Source organism: Ranitomeya variabilis, chromosome 1, assembly GCF_051348905.1.
Source record: "Ranitomeya variabilis isolate aRanVar5 chromosome 1, aRanVar5.hap1, whole genome shotgun sequence".
In the NCBI taxonomy this organism is placed as follows: Eukaryota; Metazoa; Chordata; class Amphibia; order Anura; family Dendrobatidae; genus Ranitomeya; species Ranitomeya variabilis.
The window spans coordinates 810,660,560-810,676,272 of NC_135232.1; the positions used below are offsets into that span (position 1 = coordinate 810,660,560).

General features: G+C 44.2%; 1 protein-coding gene across 4 annotated transcripts in view; it reads left to right on the plus strand.

The window, feature by feature from the left end:
* BMP2K (BMP2 inducible kinase) overlaps window positions 1-15,713 on the plus strand; it is a 335,672-nt gene that overhangs the window by 180,660 nt on the left and 139,299 nt on the right. For all 4 annotated transcript variants that reach the window (XM_077274475.1, XM_077274485.1, XM_077274495.1 and 1 more), the window contains exon 5: window positions 1,349-1,470. In XM_077274475.1, coding sequence (XP_077130590.1) covers window positions 1,349-1,470 — 122 coding nt within the window. The remainder of the gene's footprint in view (window positions 1-1,348; window positions 1,471-15,713) is intronic.

The following is a 15,713-nucleotide window of genomic DNA, read 5'->3' on the forward strand; positions in this document are numbered from 1 at the left end:
TTGTTCACTACTCAGACAACCCCCTTCTTAATACCTGTTTCTTGTACGCCTTATTGGGGAACACAGTAACTGTGGAATAATCTGCTGCCACCTGGAGACTAACTTTATTAATGCAATTTGAAAATTTGCTCCTCCCCGACAGACTATACCTCACCTGCCAGCAGCAGGCTCCTCAGTTTTCTATAGTGTCAGGCATTTCACGCCTTGCTGGCGCTTTGGACCCATAGAAGCACCAGCAAGGCGTGAAACGGCCGTAGTCCGGTAGGTCTCACTTTTCATGAAAAAACTCCCCTGACACCTGCACCTCCACAAATATCAGTGTAACCAATTTTAAAACCACATCTTGAAAGAAGTAGCGGGTGAGTGCTGTTTTTTTTTTTTTCTTCAGGGGGTAGCCCACACCTGACCTTACCAGCCTCTCCTTGATCCTTGGTATCTTAACCTTGTTTTAGAGGCTGGCAGGCTAGTTATAGTCTGCCGAGGAGGAGCCAATTTTTAAATTATACCAATAGTGTCAGCCTGCAGATAGCAGTAAACTATCCCACGGATATTGTGTCCTCCTACTAGAAAGAGATATTACAGTATGTATATATCCTCATCTTTCACCCAAGTAAAATAATACCAGCTATACTTCTCTCCAGTGCCAACCTCATTTCAGCGATGTAGGCACTGGCTCTCCTGGGGCTCGCATGATATAACAATGTTCAGTGGCCACTTCATTCTCCCCTCCTTAGGACGTAACTGACATCCAGAGGAATTGAGAGCCGCTGCAGCGGTCTTGCTTCCTCCAGATGTCTGGTTTGTCCAAAAGAGGGGAGAGTTAAGTGGCACTGATTGGCCACAGGGATCCCGTGACATAACAAAATATCAATGGCACTGGAGTTGAGTGTATCTGTTGTTTTATTTGGGGGAAACCGAGTGATTGAGAAGGGGTTGTCCGAGTAGTGGACAACCCATTTAAAGCAAACACAGATAACCAACTCCTGAATAGTTTAAGGAAATTCTCTTTTGTTGATTTTTTTACCTTTTTTATTTTTACATGAGTAAAATGAAAACTGGTCTATTGTTCTTATTGCTTCTATGTTCTTGGTGGAATTACCATAAAGAATAAATATCCTATAGCCAGCAATATAATATAATTGCTCATGCTTCAAACCCGTTATCTTCTTTTCTTTTGATTGATGATGGTTCTTCAAAGATGAATTTTGGAGCACGTTTTTTTAAATTGTAGTTTACTTATGTGTTTCATGCTTAGAAACATAATTACCTGCAGTTGATTTATTTGTCATTGCAAGCCAATTACCATTTCATCCAGCATTATCTAATCTATCTTTTTCCTTCATTTAAGGTCGAGAACATTTTGTTAAATGACAATGGGAATTATGTGCTCTGCGACTTTGGTAGCGCAACAAACCGATTTCTCAACCCTCAAAATGATGGAGTAAACATTGTAGAAGAGGAAATTAAAAAGTAAGTTGTTGAAATATTCCTGTTGTTGCTTGTACTTAACTTCAGCTATTATTTGTACATAAAATCAGTCCTAAAAGCAAGTGAATAATTTTGGGTTATTGATCATGCACATCTGGCAAAAAAACAGGTATGGTTGCATAGAATGGCTCTGATCAGTCTTCTGGTATGTGTCCAGAAGCTAGACATGAATTTGGGAGAATTTCCATTTTATACAAGTGTTTATCTTCTCTCACATTGCTTTAAGGTACCTTCACACGAAACGACTTTACAACGAGAACGACAAGGATCCGTGACGTTGCAGCGTCCTGGATAGCGATATCGTTGTGTTTGACACGCAGCAGCGATCTGGATCCTGTTGTGATATCGCTGGTCGTTGATTAAAGTCCAGAACTTTCTTTGGTCGTCAGATTGGCGTTTATCGTCAGGTTTGACACCAAAAGCAACGATACCAGCGATGTTTTACGCTGGTAACCAGGGTAAATATCGGGTTACTAAGCGCAGGGCCGCGCTTAGTAACCCGATGTTTACCCTGGTTACAAGCGTAAAAGTAAAAAAAAAAAAACAGTACATACTCACCTGCGCGTCCCCTGCCGTCCGCTTCCTGCTCTGACTGAACGCCGGCCCTAAAGTGAAAGTAAAAGCACAGCGGTGACGTCACCGCTCTGCTGTTAGGGCCGGCGCTCACACAGTGCAGGGAAGCGGACGCCGGGGGACGCGCAGGTGAGTATGTAGTGTTTGTTTTTTTTACTTTTAGGATGGTAACCAGGGTAAACATCGGGTTACTAAGCGCGGCCCTGCGCTTAGCAACCCGATGTTTACCCTGGTTACCCGGGGACCTCGGCATCGTTGGTCGCTGGAGAGCGGTCTGTGTGACAGCTCTCCAGCGATCAAACAGCGACGCTGCAGCGATCGGCATCGTTGTCGCTATCGCTACAGCGTCGCTTCGTGTGAAGGTACCTTTAGGGTAACATATTACCCAATCTTTGATTCTGTTTGCAATGTTCTCTACCCTTCTGAGCCTCACCACTTGTCGTGGTTACAGTTTAATAGTAATAATAATTTTTATTTCTTTAGCGCCAACATATTCCACAGCACTTTACTTTTCAGAGGGAACTTGCACAAACAATAAAAACATTACAGAATAACACATAACTCATTACAGAATAACACATAACTCAACAGATACCAAAAGAAGTGAGGACCCTGTTCACAAGCTTACAATCTATGAGGAAATAGACATACACAACAGGTAAAAGTGCTTGTATTGTAAGGTCCAGCCACCAATATAAGGATATTTACATAACACTGAACAGTTCACCAGCTATTATCTGTACAGTACAGTAATATCCGTGCTTGGAAGGTGTGTTAATTTTTGTGAGTCTAAAAAAAAATGCGTTTTTATGTCACGCTTAAAATTGTTGTGCTGGGAGTTAATCAAATTGTCCTGGTTAGTGCATTCCAAAGAATTGGTGCAGCACACGTGAAGTTTTGGAGAAGAGAGTTCGAATTATTGAGGATATTAGTCTGAGGTTATTAAGATTTGAGGACATGGGTAGGGTGGTAGACTAAGATGAGGGAGGAGATGTAGGGTGGTGCTGAACCATGTAGCACTTTGTGGGTGAGAGTGATGACTTTATATTGGATTCTGTAGCTGATCGACAACCAGTGCAATGACTGGCACAGCAAGAGGCATCGGTTTAGCGGTTGGAAAGGAATATGATCCTGGCTGCTGCATTCAGGATGGATTGGAGAGGGGAGAGTTTATTAAGAGGGAGCCTGATAAGTAGAGAGTTGCGATAGTCCACTGTTTCCTGTATCTGTACATAATTTGAGACTTTCATTTACATAGAGTGCTACAAAACAAGAATAACTACAGCTAGTAGTAGAGATGATTATAGTGTTTTCCAGGCAATTTGTATGGGCCAAGATCACAGACATTAGCTTGGAAACCTATTAGATGTAGACAATGGTGTTTAATCTGCAGGCAGGAGATTGTTATACATAATTGTGGGAAAAGATATACTTTATTCATTAAAATTTCTAGGTGTTTGTATGCATGATTCCAGTCGGTTGGTGATTGACAGTCTTCCTTGCATGACTCTGCATGCAGATTGTTGTGGTTCTCAATGGCAAGAGAACATAGCCCAGCAAACATAAGTACTAGCTCTTGGAAGGATGGAAACTAAACTGACCATGAACTAAACCTGCCGCACAACTAACAGTAGCCGGGTAGCGTTGCCTACGTTTTTTATCCCTAGACGCCCAGCGCCGGCCGGAGGACTAACTAATCCTGGCAGAGGAAAATATAGTCCTGGCTCACCTCTAGAGAAATTTCCCCGATAGGCAGACAGAGGCCCCCACATATATTGGCGGTGATTTTAGATGAAATGACAAACGTAGTATGAAAATAGGTTTAGCAAAATTGAGGTCCGCTTACTAGATAGCAGGAAGACAGAAAGGGCACTTTCATGGTCAGCTGAAAACCCTATCAAAATACCATCCTGAAATTACTTTAAGACTCTAGTATTAACTCATAACATCAGAGTGGCAATTTCAGATCACAAGAGCTTTCCAGACACAGAAACGAAACTACAGCTGTGAACTGGAACAAAATGCAAAAACAAACGAGGACTAAAGTCCAACTTAACTGGGAGTTGTCTAGCAGCAGGAACATGCACAGAAAGGCTTCTGATTACAATGTTGACCGGCATGGAAGTGACAGAGGAGCAAGGTTAAATAGCGACTCCCACATCCTGATGGAAACAGGTGAACAGAGGGGATGATGCACACCAGTTCAATTCCACCAGTGGCCACCGGGGGAGCCCAAAATCCAATTTCACAACAGTACCCCCCCCTCAAGGAGGGGGCACCGAACCCTCACCAGAACCACCAGGGCGATCAGGATGAGCCCTATGAAAGGCACGGACCAGATCGGAGGCATGAACATCAGAGGCAGTCACCCAAGAATTATCCTCCTGACCGTATCCCTTCCATTTGACCAGATACTGGAGTTTCCGTCTGGAAACACGGGAGTCCAAGATTTTTTCCACAACGTACTCCAACTCGCCCTCAACCAACACCGGAGCAGGAGGCTCAACGGAAGGCACAACCGGTACCTCATACCTGCGCAACAATGACCGATGAAAAACATTATGAATAGAAAAAGATGCAGGGAGGTCCAAACGGAAGGACACAGGGTTAAGAATCTCCAATATCTTGTACGGGCCGATGAACCGAGGCTTAAACTTAGGAGAAGAAACCCTCATAGGGACAAAACGAGAAGACAACCACACCAAGTCCCCAACACAAAGCCGAGGACCAACCCGACGCCGGCGGTTGGCAAAAAGCTGAGTCTTCTCCTGGGACAACTTCAAATTGTCCACTACCTGCCCCCAAATCTGATGCAACCTCTCCACCACAGCATCCACTCCAGGACAATCCGAAGATTCCACCTGACCAGAAGAAAATCGAGGATGAAACCCCGAATTACAGAAAAAAGGAGACACCAAGGTGGCAGAGCTGGCCCGATTATTGAGGGCAAACTCCGCTAAAGGCAAAAAAGCAACCCAATCATCCTGATCTGCAGACACAAAACACCTCAAATATGTCTCCAAGGTCTGATTCGTCCGCTCGGTCTGGCCATTAGTCTGAGGATGGAAAGCAGACGAGAAAGACAAATCTATGCCCATCCTAGCACAGAATGCTCGCCAAAATCTAGACACGAATTGGGTTCCTCTGTCAGAAACGATATTCTCCGGAATACCATGCAAACGGACCACATTTTGAAAAAACAGAGGAACCAACTCGGAAGAAGAAGGCAACTTAGGCAGGGGAACCAAATGGACCATCTTAGAGAAACGGTCACACACCACCCAGATGACAGACATCTTCTGAAAAACAGGAAGATCCGAAATAAAATCCATCGAGATGTGCGTCCAGGGCCTCTTCGGGATAGGCAAGGGCAACAACAATCCACTAGCCCGAGAACAACAAGGCTTGGCCCGAGCACAAACGTCACAAGACTGCACAAAGCCTCGCACATCTCGAGACAGGGAAGGCCACCAGAAGGACCTTGCCACCAAATCCCTGGTACCAAAGATTCCAGGATGACCTGTCAACGCAGAAGAATGAACCTCAGAAATGACTTTACTGGTCCAATCATCAGGAACAAACAGTCTACCAGGTGGGCAACGATCAGGTCTATCCGCCTGAAACTCCTGCAAGGCCCGCCGCAGGTCTGGAGAAACGGCAGACAATATCACTCCATCCTTAAGGATACCTGTAGGTTCAGAGTTACCAGGGGAGTCAGGCTCAAAACTCCTAGAAAGGGCATCCGCCTTAACATTCTTAGAACCCGGCAGGTAGGACACCACAAAATTAAACCGAGAGAAAAACAACGACCAGCGCGCCTGTCTAGGATTCAGGCGTCTGGCGGACTCAAGATAAATTAGATTTTTGTGGTCAGTCAATACCACCACCTGATGTCTAGCCCCCTCAAGCCAATGACGCCACTCCTCAAAAGCCCACTTCATGGCCAAAAGCTCCCGATTCCCAACATCATAATTCCGCTCGGCGGGCGAAATTTTACGCGAGAAAAAGGCACAAGGTCTCATCACGGAACAATCGGAACTTCTCTGCGACAAAACTGCCCCAGCTCCGATTTCAGAAGCGTCGACCTCAACCTGAAAAGGAAGAGCAACATCAGGCTGACGCAACACAGGGGCGGAAGAAAAGCGGCGCTTAAGCTCCCGAAAGGCCTCCACAGCAGCAGGGAACCAATCAGCAACATCAGCACCCTTCTTAGTCAAATCAGTCAATGGTTTAACAACATCAGAAAAACCAGCAATAAATCGACGATAAAAGTTAGCAAAGCCCAAAAATTTCTGAAGACTCTTAAGAGAAGAGGGTTGCGTCCAATCACAAATAGCCTGAACCTTGACAGGATCCATCTCGATGGAAGAGGGGGAAAAAATATATCCCAAAAAGGAAATCTTTTGAACCCCAAAAACGCACTTAGAACCCTTCACACACAAGGAATTAGACCGCAAAACCTGAAAAACCCTCCTGACCTGCTGGACATGAGAGTCCCAGTCATCCGAAAAAATCAAAATATCATCCAGATACACAATCATAAATTTATCCAAATAATCACGGAAAATGTCATGCATAAAGGACTGAAAGACTGAAGGGGCATTTGAAAGACCAAAAGGCATCACCAAATACTCAAAGTGGCCCTCGGGCGTATTAAATGCGGTCTTCCACTCATCCCCCTGCTTAATTCGCACCAAATTATACGCCCCACGGAGATCTATCTTAGAGAACCACTTGGCCCCCTTTATGCGAGCAAACAAATCAGTCAGCAGTGGCAACGGATATTGATATTTAACCGTGATTTTATTCAAAAGCCGATAATCAATACACGGTCTCAAAGAGCCATCTTTCTTAGCCACAAAGAAAAAACCGGCTCCTAAGGGAGATGACGAAGGACGAATATGTCCCTTTTCCAAGGACTCCTTTATATATTCTCGCATAGCAGCATGTTCAGGCACAGACAGATTAAATAAACGACCCTTAGGGTATTTACTACCCGGAATCAAATCTATGGCACAATCGCACTCCCGGTGCGGAGGTAATGAACCAAGCTTAGGTTCTTCAAAAACGTCACGATATTCAGTCAAGAATTCAGGAATCTCAGAGGGAATAGATGATGAAATGGAAACCACAGGTACGTCCCCATGCGTCCCCTTACATCCCCAGCTTAACACAGACATAGCTTTCCAGTCAAGGACTGGGTTATGAGATTGCAGCCATGGCAATCCAAGCACCAACACATCATGTAGGTTATACAGCACAAGAAAGCGAATAATCTCCTGATGATCCGGATTAATCCGCATAGTTACTTGTGTCCAGTATTGTGGTTTATTACTAGCCAATGGGGTGGAGTCAATCCCCTTCAGGGGTATAGGAGTTTCAATAGGCTCCAAATCATACCCACAGCGTTTGGCAAAGGACCAATCCATAAGACTCAAAGCGGCGCCAGAGTCGACATAGGCATCCGCGGTAATAGATGATAAAGAACAAATCAGGGTCACAGATAGAATAAACTTAGACTGTAAAGTGCCAATTGAAACAGACTTATCAAGCTTCTTAGTACGCTTAGAGCATGCTGATATAACATGAGTTGAATCACCGCAATAGAAGCACAACCCATTTTTTCGTCTTAAATTCTGCCGTTCACTTCTGGACAGAATTCTATCACATTGCATATTCTCTGGCGTCTTCTCAGTAGACACCGCCAAATGGTGCACAGGTTTGCGCTCCCGCAGACGCCTATCGATCTGGATAGCCATTGTCATGGACTCATTCAGACCCGCAGGCACAGGGAACCCCACCATAACATCCTTAATGGCATCAGAGAGACCCTCTCTGAAATTCGCCGCCAGGGCGCACTCATTCCACTGAGTAAGCACAGCCCATTTACGGAATTTCTGGCAGTATATTTCAGCTTCGTCTTGCCCCTGAGATAGGGACATCAAGGCCTTTTCCGCCTGAAGCTCTAACTGAGGTTCCTCATAAAGCAACCCCAAGGCCAAAAAAAACGCATCCACATTGAGCAACGCAGGATCCCCTGGAGCCAATGCAAAAGCCCAATCCTGAGGGTCGCCCCGGAGCAAGGAAATCACAATCCTGACCTGCTGAGCAGGATCTCCAGCAGAGCGAGATTTCAGGGACAAAAACAACTTGCAATTATTTTTGAAATTTTGAAAGCAAGATCTATTCCCCGAGAAAAATTCAGGCAAAGGAATTCTAGGTTCAGATATAGGAACATGAACAACAAAATCTTGTAAATTTTGAACTTTCGTGGTGAGATTATTCAAACCTGCAGCTAAACTCTGAATATCCATTTTAAACAGGTGAACACAGAGCCATTCCAGGATTAGAAGGAGAGAGAGAGAGAGAAAGGCTGCAATATAGGCAGACTTGCAAGAGATTCAATTACAAGCACACTCAGAACTGAAGGGAAGGGGAAAAAAAAAAAAAAAAAAATCTTCAGCAGACTTCTCTTTTCTCTCCTTTCTCTGTCAATTAATTTAACCCTTTATGGCCGGTCAAACTGTTGTGGTTCTCAATGGCAAGAGAACATAGCCCAGCAAACATAAGTACTAGCTCTTGGAAGGATGGAAACTAAACTGACCATGAACTAAACCTGCCGCACAACTAACAGTAGCCGGGTAGCGTTGCCTACGTTTTTTATCCACAGACGCCCAGCGCCGGCCGGAGGACTAACTAATCCTGGCAGAGGAAAATATAGTCCTGGCTCACCTCTAGAGAAATTTCCCCGATAGGCAGACAGAGGCCCCCACATATATTGGCGGTGATTTTAGATGAAATGACAAACGTAGTATGAAAATAGGTTTAGCAAAATTGAGGTCCGCTTACTAGATAGCAGGAAGACAGAAAGGGCACTTTCATGGTCAGCTGAAAACCCTATCAAAATACCATCCTGAAATTACTTTAAGACTCTAGTATTAACTCATAACATCAGAGTGGCAATTTCAGATCACAAGAGCTTTCCAGACACAGAAACGAAACTACAGCTGTGAACTGGAACAAAATGCAAAAACAAACGAGGACTAAAGTCCAACTTAACTGGGAGTTGTCTAGCAGCAGGAACATGCACAGAAAGAGGAGCAAGGTTAAATAGCGACTCCCACATCCTGATGGAAACAGGTGAACAGAGGGGATGATGCACACCAGTTCAATTCCACCAGTGGCCACCGGGGGAGCCCAAAATCCAATTTCACAACAGCAGATACTGTGTATCTGTCAATCTCTGAATATGACCATCCATTGGACTCGGTATTTGTGTGTGTATGTACGTTGGTACACGCACACACGAACGCATGCACGCATGTGTGCGTGTATATACTGTATATTTATGTATATATACATGCACACACACACACACACACGTGTACGTATACATACACACACAAATGTGTGTATATATACAGGATTTTTAATATTTTCAATGACAGTTGTTACCAGGGTCTGGGTTTCATGGTGAGTATGTGTAAGAGATGTGTGTGTATGTATATATGCACACACATTTGTGTATGTACAGTACAGACCAAAAGTTTGGACACACCTACTCATTTAAAGATTTTTCTGTATTTTCATGACTATGAAAATTGTACATTCACACTGAAGGCATCAAAACTATGAATTAACACATGTGGAATTATATACTTAACAAAAAAGTGTGAAACAACTAAAATTATGTCTTATATTCTAGGTTCTTCAAAGTAGCCACGTTTTGCTTTGATGACTGCTTTGCACACTCTTGGCATTCTCTTGATCCTTGAGGTCCCTCATATCCCCCCTCCCTTTTTTCTTTTTTTCCTTTCATCTACCAGTTGTCTTGAGGAGAGAAATGATGGATACCTTTATGTAAAATGGCAGTGACAGAGATGTTAAGCAGATTAATTAAAATACGAGGATTCTTCTTTAAGTCCAGATGACTGAAGAAGATGTGTATTGTCCACAGATAGAGACAGAAAAAGTCTTATTAGGACCTGGTGTGTACACATATTCCATGTGTTGAAATCCGGAGATGTATATGCCATATGCTCACCGTTAATTTTCCGATAGGCGGCCTAGTGGTGCGACCAAGCTGCTTCCTTCTCCATTGATCGTCTGCCAATCGTGTAATTGTCCGGATGATAGGGGGCAGCGGAGAGCAGTTCGCACCAAAGATCTCAGCGGGTGGTACTCGTGACCTTCTTGGACTGTGATATCTAGCCGCCCATGGAGACTATTGAAGCATGCCAAAAGTAAAAAAACAATAAATAAAAAAATAAAAAAATTAAAAATATGAAAAAAATAAAAGTTCAAAAAATCGTATCTGCACAAAAATGGTATCATTAAACACATCAGCTCAGCACGCAATAAATATACCCTCACCCAACCCAAGATCACAAAAAATGAAAAATGAAGACTCTACGGGTCTCTTAAAATGCCGCAATTTTTTTTTGTTTTAGCAAACTTTGGAATTTCTTTTCACCACTTAGATAAAAAAGAACCTAGACATGTTTGGTGTCTATGAATTCATAATGACCTGGAGAATCACTGAGGCAGGTCAGTTTTAGCATTTAGTGAACCTAGCAAAAAAGCCAATCCAAAAAAAATATGGGATTTCACTTTTTTTTGAATTTCACCGCACTTGGAATTTTTTTTCCTGTTTTCTGTTACACGACATGGTTAAACAAATCATATAGTTCAAAAGTACAATTCGTTCCGCAAAAAGTAAACCCTCATATGGCCATATTGACGGAAAAATACAAAAGTTATGGTCCTGGGAAGGCGGGGAGCGAAAACCAAAACCGCAAAACTGAAAAAAGCTCCAGGGGTGAAGGGGTTAAGAAAGTCCTGACAAGTATTGAATCTCTGACAGACTGGTCTACTCTCATCACATATCATGCTGGAGGGAAACTTATGGGTTTCACATCATGCAGGATAACAACCATTGCGACACATATCTCCCCTCACATGCGGCGCCAATGACCCTGTCACACACTTAAAAAAACAGTTATTTCTTAAATGCATTATGTTCCTTTACATGGTACACGGATTCCCCATGGAGGACACACACGGATGTCACACAGATTGAAAAAAAAGCACAAGGATTATGAAAATGGAAATTCCCACACAGATGTGTTTTTATATGCACAGTTGTGAAGGGGCCCTAAGAAAGATGCATGTGAAAAAAAAAAATTGGTACCACAATGCTGATTTCTTTAGGAGAATTTCTAAACAAATATATTAATTTGCGTCTTTAAAAAGGACCAATCAACAGGTCATAAGTGACCATTTTTTGCTGTTATTTTATTCCGGTTGCTATCAGTTATTCTGCCTTTTTGTTTTTGTTTTTTTAAACTTGCTCCAGAAATATGAGTCTTTTAATTGAGTGCTGATTTACTTTACTAATAATTATCTTGTGAGACGAGGCTTCTTAGCAGGGGTGGGATTAAAATTTTTAACAACAGGTTCTGTGTTTGTGTGTAGGAAAACCACACCCATTTACACAAACATTTCCCTCACATATACAAGAAAGGGCGCAGTCAAACCATACCTCCCAACTTTTGAAGAAGGGAAAGAGGGTAAATTTTAGGCCACGCCTCTGACCACACCCATTTCACAACTAGTCACACCCATATCCACATCCCAACCACACCCATTTAGCACTGCTGATCACATATGTTTCATAAACAATAATTATAAACAAAAAAATATGGCCACACAGTGCTCCATACTGTATAATGGCCACACATGATGCTCCATACTGTATAATGACCACACATGATACTCCATACTGTATAATGGCCACACAGTGCTCCATACTCTATAATGGCCACACATGATGCTCCATACTGTATAATGGCCACACATGATGCTCCATACTGTATAATGGCCACACATAGTGCTCCATACTGTATAATGGCCACACATGATGCTCCATACTGTATAATGACCACACATAGTGCTCCATACTGTATAATGGCCACACATGATGCTCCATACTGTATAATGGCCACACATGATTCTCAATACTGTATAATGGCCACTCATGATGCTCAATACTGTATAATGGCTCCATACACCTCGTACACACGCTGTTCCACTCCGTACACCTCGTACACACACGGCTCCACTCCGTACACCGCGTACACACACACGGCTCCGCTCCGTACACCTCATACACACACACGGCTCCGCTCCGTACACCTCATACACACACGGCTCCGCTCCGTACACCTCATACACACACGGCTCCGCTCTGTACACCTCGTACACACGGCTCCGCTTCGTGCACCTCGGACACACACGGCTCCGCTCCGTACACCGCGTACACACACACGGCTCCGCTCCGTACACCTCATACACACACACGGCTCTGCTCCGTACATCTCATAAACACACACCTCGTACACACACACGACTCTGCTACATCCACACTGTTGGGCTGTGTGCACATGATGCAGATTTGCTGCGGATCCTCAGCGGATTTTTCCGTGCAGAAACGCTGCAGATCCGCACTGTGATTTACAGTACCATGTAAATCAATGTCTAAAAAAAAAGGTGCGCAGATGGTGCAGAAAAATCAGTGCGGAATTGCGGCGGATTTAAAAGAAGTGCATGTCACTTCTTTTGTGCACCCCTCCATGATAGAAATCCGCAGTGGCAAAAACTGCAGAAAATCCGCATCAATTCCGTGGCAAATCCGCATAAAAACCGCAGCAAATCTGCGGCTGCGGATTCTGCCAGGAGATGCAGATTTTGTGCAGAAAATTCTGCACCACTTTTCCTACGTGTGCACATGCCCTAAACAACTCCTGACCCCACACATAAGCTTACCGTCGTCCAGCACCATGACAACCAGCACAGCAGAGTCCTGCAATACAGGGAGACCCCTAATCATGTCCCCTCCTGTGACCTCATCACAGGTCCTGTGCGCACAGAGCAGCGGCAGCCATCTATATGATGTGCGGCTCTCTGCGGGTGGAGGGATGCAGCTCTGCAGTGCGGGACCACGGGGCACTCTCAAATCGGGACTCCCCAGCGGGATACGGGAAGTTTGAGAGCTGTGGTCCCGGATCGCGGCTCTGAATCTCCCCGGTTGGGGGAACTGGCTACTTTTTTAACAAGCGGTTTCATCGAACCGGGGAGAACCGGCTGAATCCCACCCCTGCTTCTTAGGCTACTTTCACACTAGCGTCTTTTGCAATACGTCGCAATGCGTCGTTCAGGAGAAAAAACGTATCCTGCAAAGTTGTCTGCAGGATGCGTTTTTTCCCCATAGACACATTACCGAGGCATTGCGACGTATCGCCACACGTCGCAACCGTCGTGCGACGGTTGCGTCGTGTTTTGGCAGACCGTCGGCACAAAAGTTAAATGTAACTTTTTTTGCGCGTCGTGTCTGCCATTTTCGACCGCGCAGGCGCGGCCGAAAGTCTGCCCCCTCCTCCCCGGACCTTACAATGGGGCAGCGGAAGCGTCGTAAGACTGCCCACGTCGGGCATTTATTTCACAGCATACGTCGGTACGCACTGCGACGGGCCCGTACCGACGCTAGTGTGAAAGCAGCCTAAGTTAAGACCATAAAAGCTAGCACTAAAAAATTATTCCCATATCTCCAGAATCTTATGGCAGATTTATAAAGAAAAAAAGAAAAAAAATGCTTATGCAGGGGGAGCAGTGGGAATAAAGAGCAAAAAGTGTTCACTTTTCACCTGGTCACACGTCAACTTTAAAGGGTTATTCTCAAGTTCTTCAAGGGAACCTGTGAAGTCCCCCGTGCCCACAGAACCACTATCAGTTGTGTCTGCATATGTAGACCACACTGCCTAACAGTCCCTGTGTTATATTACACACACAAACAGATCTTTAGAAAAAGTATTTAGATAAGTATTTCTTATTGGCTTGTCACTGGAATCGGCTATCTTCAGTGCCCTTGTGTTCTTCTGATGCTGCAGATGTCCAAGTGCCTTTGCCTGCAGCATCAAAGAGCAGAGTTTTGACAATGGCATAATGATGATGCTTGCCAGCTAACCACCTGCTTTAAGCAGGAGAATGGTGGGGTCCTAAAAAGCAATCATGTAGCAACCTTATTAAGGAAAAAAAATCTTCTTGATTACTGTTTTTAGATGTAGGCAGTTTTCTTATGTTCTTTTAGACGTGTAGTGGAACACAGAAAGACATGGATCCAGTTTTTTGTATTTTTTTATGCCGTTATCCTTACATTTACACCATACTTGCAGATGATTAGAAGATGTCAAACAATATGTGACTTCTGCTCTTCCTGCTGTTTACGTTTCTCTACCTTTTTGTTGTCACATTTTTTCCTTTAAAGGGAACCTGTCACCCCGTTTTTTCTTTATGAGATAAAAATACTGTTAAATAGGGCCTGAGCTGTGCATTACAATAGTGTATTTTGTGGACCCTGATTCCCCACCTATGCTGCCGAAATACGTTACCAAAGTCGCCGTTTTCGCCTGTCAATCAGGCTGGTCTGGTCAAATGGGCGTGGTGACATCGCTGTTCCTTCCCCCAGATCTTGCTTATTTTTCCGTTGGTGGCGTAGTGGTTTGCGCATGCCCAAGGCCTGAATCCACTTCATAGGTGTGGAAAAAGAGCGCGATCTGCGCTATTCCCCTGGTGATCGGTGGGGGCGGCCATCTTCCTGTGGCCACGCGTGCGCAGATGGAGCGCTCTGCTGCCCGGGGCTTCAGGAAAATGGCCGCGGGATGCCGCGCGTGCGCAGATGGAGATCGCGGCAGCCATTTTCCTGAAGCAGAGTCCGGGCAATTTGCATATTAAAGAGCTGTTTTTATCGCTCTGATATTTAAATACTTTTTGCATTCTTGTTTCATGAAATGAGGGGTTTAATTTTTATGTTATCTTCATGCTTTTTTTTTTGCTTTTTTCCGATATCCGTGGGAAAATAAAGAAACACGTAACTGTTTTTAACATTTTTCTATGACCACAAAAATAAATTTTAAAATTTGTTCCCCTGTGTGTAACTATTGGTTTTCTATATTTGATTTATTTTTTGACTGGGGTTTTGCTTGTAGAAGCGATTTGGATTGCCAGTGCATTAAAATAACAAACTAAAATCTTATCTATTTTCATTTATTTCACACAATGTAGTCCTTATTAGGTTATAAAAGACCTTTGGGGAACATTACAGCAATTAAATACTTTTTTTTTTTTTTTTTTACCTAATTTCCCCTGTAACACGGCTAGTACAGTATGGTAGCCACATTTAAAGGGCAAATTCAACCTCCTGGCTGCTTTCTCTACACCCAGTAATCACATGGTCACTGAGTCCAGAGGATTAGTCATTGTCAGCGCTTCCTAAGGGCTGTCCCACACGTCCAGATAATTCCGGTACCGGAAAAAATCGGTACCGGAGTTATCCGTGTCCGTGTGCCCGTGAGCTCACGTAGGCCATACGTGCGGCACACGTGTGCCGCCCGTGTGGCGAGTGGGTACCACACGGAGCGTGCAGGAGACAGCGCTAAAGTTTAGCGCTGTCCCCTGCATCGTGCTGAAGCCGCGATTCATATCTTCTGTGCAGCAGCGTTTGCTGCATAGAATATATGAATAATAGCGTTTAAATGAAAGATCTATCTGTCCGCCGGCCCCCCACCCCCTGTGCGCCCCCCCGCTGTTCATAAAAT